General features: G+C 49.4%; 3 protein-coding genes and 1 non-coding gene across 6 annotated transcripts in view; 1 reads left to right on the top strand and 3 right to left on the bottom strand.

Annotated features, from left to right (window-relative positions):
• Positions 1-2,833: 2,833 nt before the first annotated feature.
• Positions 2,834-7,632, bottom strand: Phb2 (prohibitin 2). Its single transcript, XM_008825359.2, has 10 exons — positions 7,298-7,632; positions 7,053-7,137; positions 6,729-6,808; positions 5,708-5,892; positions 4,880-5,009; positions 4,684-4,787; positions 4,200-4,277; positions 3,779-3,855; positions 3,340-3,345; positions 2,834-3,169 (listed from the first exon to the last, which is right to left on the bottom strand). Exons 1-10 carry the CDS (start codon positions 7,422-7,424, stop codon positions 3,142-3,144), a joined length of 900 nt encoding a protein of 299 aa, XP_008823581.1. The 5' UTR covers positions 7,425-7,632; the 3' UTR covers positions 2,834-3,141.
• LOC115068835 lies at positions 4,356-4,615 on the bottom strand. The gene has a single exon (XR_003848182.1). It is a non-coding gene; the product is annotated as a small nucleolar RNA U89 (small nucleolar RNA).
• A 36-nt stretch (positions 7,633-7,668) lies between the features above and the next one.
• Emg1 (EMG1 N1-specific pseudouridine methyltransferase) lies at positions 7,669-13,036 on the top strand. Of its 2 annotated transcripts, XM_008825355.3 has the most exons (6): positions 7,813-7,968; positions 11,166-11,267; positions 11,361-11,502; positions 11,862-11,920; positions 11,993-12,142; positions 12,420-13,036. In XM_008825355.3, exons 1-6 carry the CDS (start codon positions 7,813-7,815, stop codon positions 12,531-12,533), a joined length of 723 nt encoding a protein of 240 aa, XP_008823577.1. In that variant the 3' UTR covers positions 12,534-13,036. The 2 variants fall into 2 exon arrangements, with proteins under 2 accessions (XP_017651659.1, XP_008823577.1); XM_017796170.2 differs by lacking the exon at positions 11,993-12,142 and having other exon boundaries at positions 7,669-7,968.
• Positions 12,910-18,529, bottom strand: part of Lpcat3 (lysophosphatidylcholine acyltransferase 3) — a 50,768-nt gene continuing 45,148 nt past the window's right edge. For both annotated transcript variants that reach the window (XM_017796169.2, XM_029559773.1), the window contains exons 4-13: positions 17,797-17,890; positions 17,600-17,637; positions 17,003-17,181; positions 15,914-16,022; positions 15,075-15,161; positions 14,816-14,982; positions 13,939-14,086; positions 13,707-13,865; positions 13,473-13,601; positions 12,910-13,283 (exon numbers count right to left, since the gene is read on the bottom strand). In XM_017796169.2, the coding sequence (XP_017651658.1) occupies positions 13,485-13,601; positions 13,707-13,865; positions 13,939-14,086; positions 14,816-14,982; positions 15,075-15,161; positions 15,914-16,022; positions 17,003-17,181; positions 17,600-17,637; positions 17,797-17,890 (1,098 nt within the window). In that variant the 3' untranslated portion in view covers positions 12,910-13,283; positions 13,473-13,484. The remainder of the gene's footprint in view (positions 13,284-13,472; positions 13,602-13,706; positions 13,866-13,938; positions 14,087-14,815; positions 14,983-15,074; positions 15,162-15,913; positions 16,023-17,002; positions 17,182-17,599; positions 17,638-17,796; positions 17,891-18,529) is intronic.

Here is an 18,529-nt window from a genome sequence, read left to right as displayed (position 1 = left end):
GAGAGGTCAGGGAGACCAAGCCAGGATCAGTCCACAAACAACGGAAGTATAGAGAAGGACAAGTATGGAGAACGGAAAACAAAGAGGGGAGATTGAGCAACACCACAAAGGCTCTGAGGAGCTGTGCCCTCCAGGGGGTGGATGGGTGGGGCACCACCTGTCTGCCTCAGGGCCCCTCTCCTGGCAACAACTGAACCTCCCAGAAGAAAGGCAGGTCCAGTTCCTCTAACCGCCCTGGGCTAACAGCTCTTGGGTTGTGATTTGGACTCAGGAGGGCCAGGTGGAGAGGTCAGCAGAGCCCAGCTGAATCCAGTCATCCCTCTGGGTGAAACTGCTGCTGGGCAAGGCAAGCAGGCCTGTTTTCCACACTGGGTCAGGGCTGGGGCCTTTTGGCAGGGACAGGCACCCCAACACCAGGGTAAGACCAAAGACTGACAAGGAAGCATGCTGTGGAGGTTGGGAGAGCCACAGGTGTGGTGGGGCTTCCTCCCTACCCAGTTCTCTCCCATCCCAGGTTGAGCACAGACCAATGTCTGCCCAGCTGATCACACACTGACCTCAGATGGGCCTCTGACTCTGGCTGAGGGCAGTGTTGGAGGCCTCAGATGAGGATTCAGCCTGGGGAAGGAGCTGCTAGAACATCTAAAGAGCGCCTCTCCCTTTATTCCTCTGGAAATGGGGAGAGACTAGTAGACAGGAGGAAGAGAGGTCACCAGGAAAGGGTGGAAGGCCTGGTGGGGTGGTCAGACCTCAGAGGAGGTGCCCAGGACTCATGCTGGGAGAGAAGGGGTTAAGGCAGCAAGGGGGGCAGCCTATGGCAGGAGGACACACCTGTGCGCAGGGCGGCAGGCGGGGCCCAGGTGAGGCGCCTGAGCTGCACAGCAGGTGGAGAAGGAAGAGGAAGAGTGGAGGCTAGGAAGGCTCGAGGCTGTTGAATCCCAGGTCCTAGGCGCTCCTTCCTGCCCTCTGCACCACTCTGGGGGACAGGAGGGCCTGGTGACAGGTAAAGGCCACTCATCACATCACGGAGTTCTGGGGCTGAACTAGGAACTGTAGCTGGGGGTGATGAGGGCGGGTGAATCGGTGTGAGTTGGGGGAAGGGACGGGCTGTGGCGGGGCATTCGGAGAGGGCTCAGAGGCGGACAGCAGGGGTGGGGTGGGAGCTGCTGAAGCTGAGTTTGGGTCTCTGTCATGAGCAGCTAAGGGTGGGGCTGATGGTGGGCTGCAGAGCTCACCCGGAAGTGTCCCAAAGGACGTGGAGGTTGGGGGATGGGAGCTAGGGATCGGCGTTTCTCCACTGGGTGCTTGGGTTAGGCCAGGCCAGTCCCTGAGGTGGACCGGCTGGGTAGGGGCCCTCGTCTTACCCAGCAGTGTTTGGGTGCTGGTTGGGATTCTCTAATACTGCCGGGTAATGATGGAGGCCCCTGACCCTGTGTCAGCGCCATCCATTGCGTCAGGCTCCCCACTCCTCTACTACCCTGAAAGCCCCTTGTCCTGAATTGAGGGTGCTGCAGAAGTGGCTCTCTCTTGGCTGGTTGCCCACTGGAGGAACACACTGGCCCCAGCCCCTCCTCCAACCTGGTGTGATTTGTCATCTGGCTGATCCAGAACCTGAAGTTGACCTTGGCCTTGGGATTGTCTCCTACCAGCTCAAAGCCTCAGCCAGCCAGCAGCTGAGTTCCCTGTAGCACCTGGTCAGCTGTAGTTTGGTTTCATGTTGGTGGGCTCTGGGTCCATCTTCCAGTGCAGTGTTGGATGGTCTAAGTATGAAGCTCCTAACACTGTCTGGTAAAGATGGCCCCCGGGTCAGTTCCCTCAGCAGTGACCTTCAGGGGCCCTGGAGGCCTCAGGACCAACAATCTCTGACCTTCTGCACAGGCCGTTTGTGTGAATCACTAGGAAAAAAAGGGAACAACGGGAAAGAGACAAAATGGCTGCCTCCCTAACAGCAGCAAGGTTTGGAAACATACTTGGTCTCTAGGTGCCTTGTTTTCTCACCCTGGGAACAAGAGTGCCGATGGGAAACAGGTAAAATCCTGGTCCAGTCCCTTGGCCTGTCAGTCTCAGGATCCCTACGGCTGAGGAGAGATCAAGCTACTTCCTTCAAGAAGCTGAGGTGGAAGACTTGCTACATCTTGTAGTCCTGTTAAGACCGCCCCCCCCCCGCCCCCGCCGTGCATCCGGTACCCTGTGTTTTGTCTTCCGGTTCCATATATTCCTTATCTCCCCAGAAGGAAATAAGATGGCCAAGGGTCGTAGTGAGCTGCAGGTATTAAGCAATGACTTAAAATTTCCCAGTAGAGATTCAGTGTCTTATCTATGGACTGAAAATAGGTTCCAGTCTGGTTGGGCTGTGGGGGTGGGAAGCCCATCTCCACAGGGAGAACCTTTCCTGCAAATAGCTCATTACACCTGGTGACTGAGAAACAAAGTGCGGATAGTCCACTGGGCTTTGGAACACTCAAGTCCCTCAGTACCACACATGATCTCCCCACAGCTCTACGGAAGCTGGTTACCAAGGAAGCGGCTCCCGTTGGGGTCATCAGATTTTTAGTCTGGCTCAGCAAAGCCACAGCTCCTCCAGCCTTAAAAAAGGAGATGCTAGTAAATAAGCAGGTTCACTTGTAGAAGAGGAGGGTGGGGTAAAGGGTGCCCAGTGGGGCTTTTGGCTCTCAGGCCTGCTGCTCCCAGCTTTTTTTTTTTTTTTTTTTTTGGGACCCCAGGTGTGTCCAGGCAAGACTTTTGCGCCCTCTGCTGGCCGAGACATAGAGCGCATGCGTGACCAAATACCTGTGTGCTTCCCACCTAACCCATTCAGGTGTAAGGCCTCTGCTTCGGTTTTAGTAATAAAAATTTATTGAGAATTCCTGGGATGGTGGTTCTTTCCTCCCACTCTGAGGGAGGGAACAGCATTGTAGGAAATTACTGAGAAATCACACATGGACCCAACCCCCAAGCCATTCTCTCCAAAAGGGTTGGTCTTCGGTCTTCCTTAATCCAAGAGGGCAAGTGCTGAGGGACCATCACATGATACTGGGGTCGGGAGGGGTGTGCCAGAGATTCCCCCATCCTGCTGGATCCTCAAAAACTGGAGACAAAACCCATCCACTTCTCTGGGGGTGGAGTTTCTGATGATCACATTCATTTCTTACCCTTGATGAGGCTGTCACTAAAGAACAAAGGGATGGATCCAATGGATGTTATTTGGGATATAACGGTGAGGTGCAGAACACCCAAGGCCATTTCTTCCTCCCCAAAGGTCTTTTAGGAGGGAGGTGAGAAAGGGAAGAGGTGGGGCAGGAGGTGGGTTCAAGTGAGCAAGGGCAGAGCCACACTTACCTTCCTCTGTAGCCAGGACATCATGAAATGAACCGGAAACAAAGAGAAACACATGTGACTTGACAGCTTTAGGCCCTAGAGGCTCTAGACCCTCCTCTGCTCCCATGTAAAGATGACGAATGGGGTGGAGGCTAAGAGACTTATCTTGGCCCTTATTTCTGCTGCTCCAACATGCTTCCATGCACTGGACCTGCAGTGTGTGGGTTCTCAAGCGAGAACACTAAACATTTTTTGCTTAAATATTTATAATGAAAGTCTCTTTACATTAAAAATAAGATACTATTTTATCTCATAAAGCCAATCCTGGGGCAATGTAGGAACTGTCAGCCACCCACCCACTTTTCTGACTTTGGTTCAGAAGCGGTCAAGGGTCCGATGAGTAACAAGTACATGGGAGGAGATGTAGGTGCCCTGTTCTCTACACAGCACCACTTCTTACCGGGTAAAGCTTTCATCCTGGAGATTCAGCACAAGGTTGTCAGCTGTGAGATAGATGCGGTTCTGTGATGTGGCAATCTGCAGGGGTAGGGAGGGAGACACTTGTGTTAGCACGGGCCTCAAGTCTCACCCTGTGATTCAGTAACCACCCAGTGAAAGACAGCAATGAACAAGACAGGTTCCTGATCTGGTACAAGGATCCAGAGCTGAGCAGCGTTGCTCTCATCAACCCTAACAGTCACACAAACACAAAGCGGGGGTGGGGTGATGCACTGGAGGAGTCACTCCAGGGGGAAAGGCTCCCTTAAGGAGGTAGTTTAAGTAGACACCCAAATAAACCAGACTCATTCCACTTTGACTATGCAACTGAATACTTTCATCCTAAATGGGCAGCCCTGAGAAGAGTGGGTCTTCCTACTCACTGTCTTGGAGATGTTTTGGGCAGCCCGGATCTTTCGGAGCTTGATGTAGCCGGGATTCTTGCTGAGGGCTTCTCCAAGGTAAGCAGGGCAGAGTTAAGGGTCCACACAGGCCAGGCCCCACCTGTCACAACAATCCCCCACCAGAGCCCTCTGGGCTGTCAGATGCAAGGTTGTGCTCACATAGCTCATGCCTAACCACACTTTGGCCACCCCCTGTGGGCCTCCCTATAGGGTGCTGTCAGGAACTGTGGTGACAGCAGACATGAAGGCAAGGCCAGCAGTGCTATTGATCTGGCCTTACAGCAGGAAGCCAGTCCTTAGGCACCCCCACCAAGATTTCAGATCCCACCTACCCCCTCCCCCAGAAGCCAAGGGTCAGCAGGCAGAGTCGCATTCGCCTTAGTTTCATCAGCCAGCCCATGAGGAAGGATGGAAAACAGGGTGCCACAGGGGCTGGATCCAGCACTCTCTAGCAGAAGGATATCATCTTGGCGGCCTCAGCCTCCCCCTCAGCCTGCACGATCTTCTGCCGCTGTTCCTGCTTAGCTTTTTCCACCAAGAATTGGGCTCTCTGGGCTTCCTGCTGGGCTGTGATGGGAAGCGAGTGGGATTACAGCTGTGAAGGGACAGGAACCCCACATGCAACTCCCGCCTCCAGAAGCCCACCTCTTGGGACTTACCCACTTGTTTGGCTTCTACAGCAGCTGTGTACTCCCGGCTGAAGCTTAGCTCTGTGATAGCTACATCATCCAGGATAAGGCTGAAGTCCTTGGCTCGCTCTGTAAGCTCCCTTCGGATCAACAGGGACACCTGAGGGCAAGGGTGGGGAGGGGAAGGGAAGGGTGGTTTGAGGGAATCAGAACTGGAAGGAAGGTGATACTGCTGTGACCATCTGACAACCAGATTTCACTGGTACAGCAGGAAACTCACCAACTCCTTGCTCTACAAATATTCACTACAAATGACTTGGTTCAGTCTTTTCACATGATAGACAGCACTGGAAAGGTAGCACGACTGCCCCATTCCACACTGACCCCTAATCTTCTGTTCTCTTCAATGCAATATACATCTCCTTAGCTTCCTGACAAGCAAGGAAGGAACGGCTTTGAGGAAGAGATGTAGGTAAGTTTAGTCTGTCATGGCTTCCTCCTAACACTGCTATCACTTTCTAGAGTTGCTTATTTCCCCCAGTGGCCATCATTACAGCCTTTCCATGTAAATGGAACAAGAGTTAAGTTCCTTTTCTTGTAAGCAGGGGCTATTTAGTCAAGGATAACCCTGAACTTCTGATCCTCTCGCCCTTACCTCCTGAGTGCTGGGATTATAGGCACATGCCACACCTGGTTTATGCAGTGCTTGGGATCGAACCCGGGGCTTTGTGCATGCTAGGCAAGTATTCGCCAAATTGATATACTCCCAACCCCTGACAATTCTTTTCTAATGTCTTTCGTAGCCCTTAGGACCCTGGACTGAGGAGAGAAATGCTGTTACTACGCAGAAACTCAGACCTGGGCTCGCTGGGTAATCAGCTGCGAGGCATTGAACTTGGCTACAACACTCTTGAGCACCTCGTTGACAATGGATGGCAGCACTCGTTCCTCGTAGTCTAGCCCTAGACGCTGGTACATGCTAGGGAGCTCCTGGGCATTGGGTCGAGACAGCACACGCAGGGAGATGTTCACCATCTGCAGGTCTGAGGGAGAGGTCCAGGAGTGGCTGGTTAAGGTCAAGTCTCCCTCCCCAAACATTGTCTCCTCTATGATTATCAATGCTGTACAGCCTAGCACTCCTCTGGGAAGAAGACACAATCATGTTGACAAGGAAGATGTAACTGCACAGGTGAAACGAATCCTTGCCCACTGTGAAGTCCTCTTGCCCTGCACACCCTCTATCAGTACAGCTGACCCCTATTTTTGCCACCGGACTTAGTGTAACCTCTAAGGTACGCTCTACCCCGAAGCACCACAACCACCTGTCTCCCCACTAGTCTGTAAGAACTTGAGAACCAGGTCTTGTGACTTTTTATTCCCAAGGTCTACGGCTTAATGAATAAACAACACACATTAAAATAGCACAAAGAAGCACATTACTGCGAACTACTTGCCTCTGTGTACATGTGAATGAGGCAGAAGCCTGAGGAATCTCAAAGGCAGGGCTTCTAAGTATGGTCTACAAGGAAAGAACTAGTGACGAGTGGGGACAATTTCTCCAGGGCAAGGTGTACTGTGGATGTAATCAACAAGTCAAACAAAAGAAAAATGCTTTAAAACAAGGCTTTGATCTAGGCAGCAATTGAGACTAAAAAGGAAGTCCAATGTCTCCTTCAGTTTACACCAGGCAGTAGAGACGGTTAATAAAAACGTGCAAGCATACGGGGTTCTGGAATACACTGCTTTAACCCAGGAGGCTCTTGAAGATGTAGAAAGCAAGGCCTAGGAGACTCACACTACCACCTTCCGGACCTTGCCAGGCTCATTTGTTTACTTTAGGTTCCCATCTTCCATGCAGTTTTCAATTGCCTTTACTTACCTTTGGAGCCTGTGGGTGAGGAGATTTTTCGGGGTCTGGCCCGAATGTCATAGATGATGGGGTACTGGAACCAGGGGATCCTGAAAAGGAGAGGTCAGAGAGGAAATGGAAAACTGGTTTCATTGGCTTTGAAGGTTTCCCCTCATCACGTTTTAGGGCCTGCTCCTCCCCACGACCACAGACAAGGAGATCCTCTGTTCCCTATGGAGAATTTACGCACTGCAAGAGTTTTGGAGCAGCACCGAATCCTGATTTAAGTCTAGCTACAGCCATGGGACGGTCAAGGGTGAAGGCTCAGGGCCAGTTTGCTCTGCCCGCCATTACCTGAAGTGAAGGCCCTCGGCCAGGATGGTGTCCTGCTGCACGCCACCGATCCGATTAAAAAAGATGGCTCTGTGACCGCCTTCCACTGTGGGGAGAGGGTTGGGGATCAGGCCAAATTGCTGCTCAGGGTGCTGCTAGCCTCAGATGAGACAGGGGATGCGGGGGTAGGCCAGCGCGGACAGCGGGCGAGGCAGGACAGTGGCTCTGGGGACCGCGGAGTTTGGCCAGCGGAGGAGGTTGCTCACCCGTGAACACGGATTCGCGGACGCCATAGGCCACGGCACCTGCTCCCAACAGGAGCTTCAGCGCCGTGCCCATGCCCCGAGGCCCAGCGGGCAGGCGTCCTGCCAAGTCCTTCAGGTTCTGGGCCATGTCTGATCCTACCGAAGGCGGCGGCACCGGAGGTCAGGAGGGGGTGCCCGCCGCTTCTACCCCACTCCAGGTTGGAGACCTCGCCCTGCACACGAGGGTTGGCTGGGCCGGAGGGCTCGCGGGAGAAAGGGCACCGGAAGTGTGCTTCTTTCTCAACCCTCCCCCATTCGCTAGGCGCATCTGAACTTCGCGCACAGGAATGGCGTCTCCGGAAGTCCCACCCCTTTCTAGAGCTGTGCTCTCCCAGGGAGGCTACGGTAGCTCAGGACGGCAAGCCATCGCCATTTCCAATCTCCCTCTTTCAAAATGGTAGCAGGAAGTTTGCCATGAGGACGAGCGCGAGGTTCTGACTTCAGGACGTCAGCGCGGTTTCCGGTCTGCTTACAAGATGGCTGCGCCCAGTGGTGGATTCCAACCTCGTGAGCGGCGGGAACAGGACTGGGAGACTGCGGCCCCAAAGAGGCCCCGGCTTGGGGCAGGAAGCAAGAGCGGAGGCCGGAGGCTCATTGTGGTGCTGGAAGGGGCTAGTCTGGAGACGGTCAAGGTAGTTTGGAACAGAAAGTGTGGAATTAGTAAATGCATGGGATGCTGTCCTGCTGGGGTAATGGGCACGGAATGGAGAAAGCTGAGCAGTGAATCTTGCTTTTGAAGGATGACCTAGTTGCCCGTGTCTTGCTTTGACATCCTGGGTTGGCAATGTTTCCGTTTCCTCTTCTGTGACTCTCGTCTCCTTTCATTTGATGTATCAGTATTCTGTGACAGAAACATCATGTAAAGTAAGTGGGAAAGTGTGTCTATAGGGGCCTCTCATATCCCAAGACAAATGAGAAAGGTAGTTACCTTATTCTCTGGGTAGTTGCCCAGCCTTTATTGCTAAAGATGAGCTACCCTGCATTAAAACCTTGTGCAGTGTTTTCATTCCTTCTTTCTTGTGTCTTACCTTTCAGATAAAATTATTCAAATGAGTATCAGGTTCGAAAGTTTTAAGTCAGAACTGGATTTCCTTTTTTTTTTTCCCCCTCCCTGAGAAAGGGGTCTCACTATGTAGACCACGCTGGTCTGGAACTCAGAGATCCTCGTCTCTTGCTGGGAGCGCTGGTAATTAAACACATGTGCCTCCAAACCTGGTTGCCTATTAACTCTTGAGTGTTAAGTTTGACTTCAGGCTAGCAATCCCATAACTAATTTGCAAGTGTGTAAATCTTGCCTGTGTCAGTACGGTTTGAGAATGTAGACTCTAACTGTCTGGGTTCAAGTCCTTCCACATACTAGTTTTGTGATCATAGGCAGTAAGTTCACTTATTGCAATGGTTGGAAGGATTAAAGAAGTTACTATGTATAAAGTGTTAGAATAATGTTTGGTACTCAGATTAATTTTACAGGTTACTTAATATTGAAGTTAAGTTTCAACTTAACATTAAGTTGAAAGGGGGACTGGAGAGATAGTTCAGTGATTAGAAGGCTCTTGCTGCCCTTACAGGGGATCCAGCTTCAGTTGTGGTGACCACCATCTGGAACTCGTTTCAGGGGCTCTGACACCCTCTTCTGGCCTCCAAGGACACTGTATGCATGTGGTGCACTTTCTTGCAGGCTAAACACTCATACACATAAAATAAGCGTTAACAGAATATAAAAAAAGAAGTTGAAGATTATGGCCAATTAAAATTTCTAGAGCATACTCTAGAATTTCAGCCCAAGCTGCCACCAGTGTCATTTAAAAGGCGATAGAGAAATTCATAGCTGGTTGAAATTTTCATTGGACTGTATTGATACCTGTTTTCTTTTTTACTGGGGCTTAAACCCAGACCCTTGAACATACGAAGCTAGTATTCTCCCACTGAGTTATAGCTCAGCACTTTTTTTTTTTTTTTGGTTTTTTTGAAACAGGGTCTCCCTGTAGCCCCAACTGTCCTGGAACTCACTATGTAGATCAGGCTGGCCTCGAACTCACAGAGATCCACCTGCCTCTGCCTCCCAAGTGTTTTTTTTTATTTATTTATTTATTTATTTATTTATTTATTTATTTATTTATTTATTCTGGACTCAGGGAGGTTTCTCTGTAGCCTCAGTTGGCCTGGAACTCACTATGTAGACCAGCCTGGCTTCCATATAGAGAGCCACCTGCCTCTGGAGTGTTGGGATTAAAAGTGTGTCATTATCCCAGATTTGTAGACTTTTTAAATTTTGTTTTTTTAAAAATAATTTTGTGTATATTGCACTGTTAAGTGCACTTGTATTGTGCACTGCCCAAGGAGGCCAGAAGAGGGTGTAAGATCCCCTTGGAACTGGAATTATGGACAGTTGTTAGCTGGCCATGTGGTTCCTGGAAATCAAACCTGGGTCCTCTGCAAGAAAGAGCAGTCAGTGTTCATAACTGCTGAGCTCTCTCCAGCTCCAGTTTGTAGACTTTTAAATGGACAATTCTAATGTCCCTTGTGACTTGAGATTGCAGATGGCAAAAGAGATGAGAATCTAGTCCTTATATGGTATACATAGAGTTGTCTGAATCTTTCTCAGACATCATGCTCTTCTTATACTAGAACAGTTGGCTTTTTGCTTGATCTGTGAGAATTCTCCAGGTGACAAGGCAATTTCAGATTATCAACCCCGTCCTTCAGTTGCCTCCATTTTATTCCAAATTTTTTTTTTGGTTTCTTTGAGACAGGGTTTTCCTATAGCCTCAGCTGGCCTGGAACTCACTATGTAGACCAGGCTGGCTAGCCTCAAACTCACAGTGATCTGCCTGCCTCTCCCTCCAAGTGCTGGGATTAAAGGTGTGCACTACCACACCCAGCTTTTTTTTTTTTTTTTTAAAGACAGGGTCTTCCTGTAGCCCAGCTGGCCTGGAATTCTCTGTGTAGACCAGGCTGGCCTTGATCTCAGATCTGTCTGCCTCTTGAGTGCTGGGACTAAAGCTGTGTGCTACCATGCCTGGCTTTCTTCACGTTTCTGCTTTATTTTGAAGTGCTAGGGATTGAACCCAGGACCAGCAAATGGCAGGCACAACTCCACCATTTTTCTTGGTGCTTTACTTATACCAGTGTTTTTTTTTTTTTTAAAAATTAAATCTATTTGAGGCAAGCTGTCACTCTTGCCCGTGATAACCTGGAACTTATTCCATAGCCCAGGCTGGCTGGCCTCAAACTCATACTGATCCTCTGTCAGCCTTCAGAGTGTTGAGATTATAGGCATGAACCACAATGCCTGGCCACGGGTCTTGTTTGAGACAGGTCTTGCCAGAGTTTCAGTTGGCACTGACTCATCGTCCTGCTGCAGCCTCCCACAGGTTGCACCACCACACCTGACTTTATCATTAGAATTTTCTTATTTTTTGGTGCCTGTTTGTCTTAAACAGACTGAGGATAGCATGTATGTATTTTTTTCTCAGTACATACATATTGCTCACGTATTAACCCTTGTTCACAAACTACTGATTTTAAAACCTTTGTGATTGTGCCTGATCACCACAGGTCTTAAAAATGAAATTATGTATCAGTTACAGGTTACCCAATTCCTCCCTTTCCCCTGTGAGATGAGTTACTTTGTGTGTAAATGTCATATAGCAATCCCTGAAAAGCCTTTGACCCCCCACTTCCAGTATTTCCAAGTTAGGTCTAGAGTGGGCTTAAGAATGTCTGTGGAACAGATTTCCTGATGATGGTGTTTGTTCAGGGACTACACTTTGAGAACTACTGGGCTAGATAATAGAACACTGCTCTGATCATCTTCTCTGTTCTCCAGGTAGGGAAGACATACGAGCTCCTCAACTGTGACAAGCACAAGTCTATGTTGTTGAAGAATGGACGGGACCCTGGGGAAGTCAGACCAGACATAGCCCACCAGGTACTTCAGGAACAGAGCTGTTGACTCTACAGAAGTCAGCCAAACACTGCTTCTCTTAAGGCTTCACTATGCCTTGCCTTCTCCCTTCCTCAGAGCTTGCTCATGCTGATGGACAGTCCCCTGAACCGAGCTGGCTTGCTACAGGTTTATATACACACAAAGAAGAATGTGTTGATTGAAGTGAACCCCCAGACTCGAATTCCTAGAACCTTTGACCGCTTTTGTGGCCTCATGGGTAAGAAGGCTTGGAACATCAGTTCTGAATAAACTTGGCAAAGAAGAAAAAAAATTAAATGTTGAATCCTTCGGTTGGGAGTGACATGGCCGCCAGGACTGATCCCTCTATTATTTTTCCATGTGCACGGGAATTAAGCTCTATTGTTCTGGTCAAGTAATAAAGCGAGTCTGAGCCTGTCACAGTATTAGTGACATTACACTTGACAAGTGTTTGCTTCCAGCATTTTAAAGAGTATAGTCTGGAGGTAAAGGACACAGAACCCATTTTTACTTCTGGGTTTTCTGGTTAGCTCACTGGGTAGAAGAGTGTAGTCTCTGCCCACCTCTGAACTCTTTTTATTTTTTCCCTCTTCCTAGTTCAGCTTTTACACAAACTCAGTGTTCGAGCAGCTGATGGCCCCCAGAAGCTTTTGAAGGTGAGGTGTTGAAGCCTATACTTGTAGGGTTCTGGGTCTCTTTCTGGGACTGATTTTTCTTTGTTTCTTTAGGTAATTAAGAATCCAGTGTCTGACCACTTCCCAGTTGGTTGTATGAAAATTGGAACTTCCTTTTCCATCCCACTCGTCAGTGATGTGCGAGAGTTGGTGCCCAGCAGCGACCCTATTGTTTTTGTGGTGGGGGCTTTTGCCCACGGCAAGGTACAGTCCGGGCTCCACCCTTAGATTCTTCAGAGAGCCGAAGCTCAGTGCAGAATTCCATGAGCAGTTAGCATTGTGATAATCCTTGTAAATTTAATAAACTGGGAAATATAGGGTATGAAAGAAACAAGTGGTAGTGGCATTCCTGCCCCAGCATGCATCCTGTGATAGACAGAGCTACGCTTTTCAGTCAGTGGAAATTTGAGTTTAAGCTGCACCACCACTGAAACATTACTCAGCCATGCTTTACTGCCCTGACCAGACCGTTTCTCTTTAGGTTGATGTCGAGTACACAGAGAAGATGGTGTCCATGAGTAACTACCCCCTCTCTGCTGCCCTAACGTGCGCCAAACTTACCACAGCCTTTGAAGAAGTATGGGGGGTCATCTGACAACAGCAGAGCCTGGTTCTGAAACAAAGGACTCTTGGCATTATGCCCGAGGACTCTGGCTGCCGGAAGATGCTCTTCCTCTACCAAGACTTTGGAGTCTAGGGAAACCAAACACTGTATATTTATTTTTCATTTGTCCTATATTGTTTTTTGCAAACAATACACGTAGCAGTACATGGTGGTATAAACTGTTTCTAGGATCAGGGTCAGGTATGAGGCTGAGTTTGTGGTTCTAGTCCTTTGAAGATAGCCTTTGGTTCCGGATTTCCTAGATTCTTGTGCTCTAAAGGAGGGACCCTGATGACCTCAGCTTACAGAGAACCATACAAGAAAAATAGTCAGGGATGCCAGCAGTGAAAAACCAAACAAACAGAAGTGATTTTATATGGTATAGTTTCAAGATAGAAAAAGTGGAGCAGGCAGGGCCTTGTACCCGTCCTTCCCCCCCATGGGGGGGGTGGCGGGATCGGCACATATACAATCGTAATAGATTGGCAGAAGAAGAACACAACAGATTCCTGGCTAGAGGGAAGAGATAAGGCAACGTGCATGGGGGAGTCCCAAGGGGGCACAGCCCCTTTGCTCCTCCCACAAGAGCTTCCCCTTTGGCCCAGTGAAGACGGTGGCAGCAGAGGCCCAGCTGGGAGCACTGCAGCTTCCAGCTCCTGGCGTCTCTGTCCTCTGCTCTGGGTGCGGAGTGCTGTGGAAAGGGGGACAAGTAGTTTCTGCACCAGTCCTGCTTGAGGCCACCTGTAAGGCAAGGCATGTGGTTGGAAGGCTGACCAGAGTGGCACCTAGTCCCGTCTGTGGCCCTGGCAGCTTCTTCCTGGCAAGTTAGCCAGTGCCCCAGTGTATAAGCTATACTGAAATGTACCCCCAATTTTCTATGCCTCTTTCCCCATAGTCTATGGTCCTGTAGCATGTAGACCATTTACTTACCCTGGAAGTAGATTATTCCTTCTTTTTTAACTTCTCTTTCCTTGGCACCATTGCTTTGTGAATATAAGGCAATGTGACTAGTAGGCTCAAGAAGAAGATGTGTCCAAGAAAGTAGATGGATTGATAGACCTGTGGAAAGACAGGCCACCAATGTGGAACGTGAGGTATGGGCTGTCCTTTGCTACTGTGGTTCTGGTGCCTCCCTGGCAGCCCTGCAAGCAGCTCTTCACTTACCTTAAGCCATTTGTCCCATGTGAAGAGGCAGAAGGCAGTCATGGAGTAACCCATGAAAAGCCAGTGGATGGTCTGTTGCACCAAGTAGTAGAAGGGCTGTAGGGCAGTGATGGAGGCTAGGCTGCTCAGGGCTGGGCTCTCTTGAATTAGGCTGGCAGCCTAGGAGGGAGAGAAGTCATCAGTGTCTTGTTCCCCTTCTCCCCCCCTTCGACCTACCACTCTCGAGTCCTACCTGCTTTTCCACAATAACAATTAGGAATTCCATCTGGAAGCAAATCAGGTATCCTGAGTGTAGGCCATGCCAGAGGGCCAAGAACAGCAAGGAGAGACCCTGTGATAATTCTTTACTTCCAAGGAACTTGAGGCGTTTGAAGATGTAACTAGAGAAAAAGTGGGTAAGGGATGAACATTAGACTGACCCCTTGTATTTCTACCGTCCTGCCTCTGGGTCTGCCCTGAGTGGTATGCTGGTGGCTCCCACTTGTGACCACTGAGGGAACCGGAAGCAGTGTTGATAGGGCAGCATGAGATGGAGGAAGGTGTCTGGTGTTGACACAGTAGAGATGCCAGGCTTAGTGGGGTGAATGTAGTGAGCCGCTTTTTTCAGCAAATGAAGCTGAGCACCTACTAAATGCCTGAGACCAGAGGAGTGTGGTAAAAGGGCAGGTTAATCTTGGGCTTAAACTCTAGTGAGGAAAAGTGAGTAATGGCTACAGACAGGATCACAATGAAGAAGATAAATAGCACAACTGGGTTAGGGAGCCTGGGCTTTGGGTATTTTCATAGAATCTTTTGGGTGGGTCTGGGTGAGGGACAAAAGCCTATCTGAGCTGGGTGTGGTGGCACGTGCTTTTAATCCCAGCACTTGGGAGGCAGAGGTAGGCAGATCTCTAGAAGGAGTTCAAGGCCAACGTGGTCTACACAGTGAGTTCCAGGACAGCTGGGGCTACAGGGAGACCCTGTCTCAAAAAGACAAAAAAAAAAAACAAAACCAAAAACAAAACCAAAAACCTGAGAGTGACAAGCAGGGAACACTGGCAGGTGACAAAAGGTCCCTGCTCCCAGTCTACTGCAAGGAAGGAGCTCGGGCCCAGGCCTCAGTTGCTTACCGGGCCACCCAGGTGTTGGTGTTGATGTTGAAAGAAGCAATGGTGCCATTGAAGCGAGGAGTTGTTTCAAAGAGCCACACCTTCATGTTGGCACAGGCATCCCACTTCGCTTTCCCATCTTCTCCGAAGCCACTGAAGCCCAGCCCCGACAAAATGCATACTCCTTCCTGAGGGGAGGGACAGCTCAGGGTTCCTGCCACTCCATCCTACTAGCCTCCCCAGCTTGTCTAGATATGACTGTTTCATCTTTCCTACTTACTGTGACCAGCCAACAGGTGACGTATTTGTACAGCACAAATTTGCCCCAGACCAGCATGTACATGCAGCGGAACCAGAAAGGGCGGTTCTTAGAGAAGAGAGCACACGAACATTAGGGATGGCACACGGGCATGAGAGTCCCCTAACAGTTATTGTCAAACTTGTGACTGGCTCCTTTACACCTGTCAATTCCCGATGATACGTACCACAATGGTCTCACCACCTGCCACTACACCCAGCCAGGAGGAGCAAGGCCAACACCCACTTATTTCCTCCTCCCCAAAGCCTGAGCGTTTGTGCAATAAATACAGAGACCTGACATATCCACAGTTGATGCTAATTTTCAAAGAAAACTATCTAGAATGGATGAGGGTGAGCCTTTCAGCTGGACCAGAGCAAAAGCTAACATCTCCCTCTCCCTTGGTTTATCAACTCTGTACAAGCCCCTCAGTGTGTTGGTTAGAAGAAAACAGGCTGCAGAACCAGCAGCTGCTGCACTCCAAGGAGTCACTTGGATGTAATAAAGCGAACCCAAAGCTGTGCCCAGGAAGGCTATTCAGTGAGGGTGATGGTTTTGTCCTGGCCTGGCTGTCACTAAGGCCAAAGCTTACAGATCTAGAGAAAAACTAACATGCCTTTGTAGATGGCACAGCCCATGTCTAGTTACAGGGGTTCTTGCTTGCTCCCTTCTGTGAGGTAGGCAGTCACACTGCTGTGGAATGGGGCAGAAGCTTTGCCCCTGGTGCCAAGTCCGTTTTTTTTTTTTTTTTTTTTGGTGACAACAGCCTTCCTCTTTCCCTCTGGTTAAATCCTTAACTTTCTGTGTTGGCAACCACTCACATCATAGTCTTCAGTAAGGAGATAGTCTTCTGTGATGTGTGGGCTCAGGAGGGTGTAGCCCACTAGGTAGATGAGACCCAGACTCAGGCGCTTGAGAGCAGGTATGGTGCTGGAAAGGAACAAGTGGGGTCACAGACAGCAGAGCCTCGCCCTTCACCCTCTGACCTGCAGTTATGGAAAGGAGTGTTTTAGGGTGTGGCTACTGCAGGGAGTGGTGCCAGGAGCTTTGCTTCTGGAAAAGACAGGTCTATGTGGTTAGCTATTTGCAAACCTACAAACCTCTAAGAGTGGTAGGAAGGGCAGAGGGAACAGTGTTGGGGAGTCTGGTGGGGGTTAACTTTTAGCGCATGCCACAAAGTTCAGAATCTTACCAGGATTCTCAACCTATGGCAGACCTAAAAACCCCATGTAAACAGTAACTACCATTTTCAAGTCTGCTCCTTCTATTGGTTGGACTCGATGCTTAGGGCGACAAATTCCCAGTGAAGGGATTATAGTGGCTTTTGAATCATCTTCTGATGTATATCCATATACATTTTGGTTTGGGGTTTTTGTTTTGAGACAGGGTCTCCCTGTAGCCCGCCAGCTGGGCTGGACTTGCTATGTAGACTAGGCTGGCCTCCATCTCACAGAGATCTGCTTGCCTCTGCCTCCTTAGTTGCTGGGATTAAAGGTGTGCACCACCAGACCTGGCCATATACATTTTTGCATAACTTTTTTTCTTCTGAGACAGGGTCTTCCTATGTAGTCAAGGCTGTCTTGGAACTTGTGATCCTCCTGCGTCTCCCTCCCAAGCGCTGTGACTACAAGGGTCCACCACCATACCTGGCTTTATTTTAGATGAGGAAAGAGGCTTGAAAGGCCATGGCATAACTGGTGGACAAAAATCCTGTGGCATAAAAATGCACTTTTTCATTTGCACTAGGGTCAGCACGAATGGCTAGAAGCAACATAGGCTCAAGAACAGGTGGAGACGTCCGGGCTTGTGTGAGGGGCCAGTGCTAGGCTGGCTTCTGGGAAAGTCACTTCGGAAGTGACTGTACTGGGTGAGATACCTACACAGAGATCTTGACCAGGAGGGGCAATTACCTGTTTGGCATCTTCCCTGGTATGTCAGTCAGCTGTCCCTGCACCAGCTTCATGTAGTGGTTCATTGAGAACTGGGGCCCTACCAAGAAGGCTCCATAGAAGTAGGAGAAGCCAGCAACTTCCAGCAGGGAAGGGACACCCCGTATGGCATATGTCTGTTGCTCAGAGGACAAGGAATTCTATGCCAAGAAGAGAATGCATGGTTCAGGACAGCCTTGAATTGTCCCCCAAGAGCCAGTCTGAGTGTTCCCACCCTGTGCCCTACTGCCTGGGGCTCTTTAGCTTGGTTTCTCTTCAGGAGATGTAAAAGAGTTGCTTCATGTGGAAATGTGCGGGGTAGCTTAGCCAACAGCTGCCTGTTGCTGCTCTGACAAATGCCTGGCATTGATCTCTGGACTTTTGTGCAAGAGCTGAATCCTGGACAAGTTACATTGGTTGGTCCTTGCTCAGCGCTATCTTAAACAGGTATCACATAGGCTAGGGAATGGGGCAGAAGCTTTGCCCCTCGTGCTAAGTCCATTTTTTTTTTGGTGACAACAGCCTTCTTCCTTCCCTCTGGTTAAATCCTTAACTTTCTGCAGAGGAGTGGATACTTACCCAGTCTTTCCCTCCATCATAGTAGTCAATAGCCAAACCTAAGTAGAGAGAGAAGGGGTGGGTAGAGTGGACAGGGAACACTGAGGATGTGGCCTGTGGGCTGAGTATATATACCAGGGGGAGCGTCAGCATGGTTTATGTTGGTCCAGTGGGGAGGGCCCAGCTTAGAGAAGGCAGGCAGTGCCCTAACCACTCACCAATTAGCTTCAGCGTCAGGACACAATGTGGCATTGTCCACTTGATATCGTAGTCACCAGTGGCTGTGTAATAATATCCAGCAAGAAGGTAGGCCTACGAGAGGGGAAGTCTTTATTCCACTGTTACTGCCTTTCTTCTCTTCTGCCCTTCCTCCTCTTCTTTCTAGTGGTCTACGAACTCCAACTCTCAATCCCCCTGTCTCAGCCTCCCAAGTGTGCGCCACCATGCCTGACTTCTTAATTCTCCCCCCTGCTCTGAAATCTGGTGTATTTTTTCATTTTTCCTTTCTCTTGGCCCCATTATTAAAAAACATTAAGTGTGGTGGTATTCGCCTTTAATCCTAGCACTCAGGAGGCAGAGGCAGAAGCAGGTGGACCTCTGTAAGTTGAGGCCAACCTGGTCTACACAATTAGTCCTAGGCCAGCAAGGACTACATAGTGAGATTCTGTATCAAAAAACAAAAGCCAAACAAAATTCCTACAAGCCAAGCCTGGTGGTGTAGACTTATAATCCCAGCACTTGAGAGAGACTGGGGACAGCTTGAGCTACAGAGAGTTTGAGGCTGGCCTGGGTTACCTAGAGAGATCCTGTCACACAAAAAGTTCCCGAAAATGGAGATGCTAAACCTATAATGAAGAGTGACTTGCTCAAGTTTTCTCAGCTAAATGAGACGCACATTTAGATGTTCAGTTTTTTAGCTCATTCTAAATTGGTTTTCTGCCTTACCTTTAA

This window comes from Nannospalax galili, unplaced genomic scaffold (assembly GCF_000622305.1).
Source record: "Nannospalax galili isolate Female #2095 unplaced genomic scaffold, S.galili_v1.0 scaffold589, whole genome shotgun sequence".
Lineage (NCBI taxonomy): Eukaryota > Metazoa > Chordata > Mammalia > Rodentia > Spalacidae > Nannospalax > Nannospalax galili.
This window is presented reverse-complemented; position numbering and strand designations above follow the sequence as displayed.

Bases quoted from the DNA above. Each gene is read 5' to 3' on its own strand.
- Emg1 (XM_008825355.3), top strand. From the start codon at position 7,813: ATGGCTGCGCCCAGTGGTGGATTCCAACCTCGTGAGCGGCGGGAACAG. The intron at 7,969-11,165 runs GTAGTTTGGAAC...TCTGTTCTCCAG, and splicing joins CTAGTCTGGAGACGGTCAAG to GTAGGGAAGACATACGAGCT. The intron at 12,143-12,419 runs GTACAGTCCGGG...GTTTCTCTTTAG, and splicing joins GGGCTTTTGCCCACGGCAAG to GTTGATGTCGAGTACACAGA.
- Phb2 (XM_008825359.2), bottom strand. From the start codon at position 7,424: ATGGCCCAGAACCTGAAGGACTTGGCAGGACGCCTGCCCGCTGGGCCT. The intron at 4,788-4,879 runs GTAAGTCCCAAG...TTCCCATCACAG, and splicing joins TGTAGAAGCCAAACAAGTGG to CCCAGCAGGAAGCCCAGAGA. The intron at 3,856-4,199 runs GTGAGTAGGAAG...CTACCCCTGCAG, and splicing joins CCCAAAACATCTCCAAGACA to ATTGCCACATCACAGAACCG.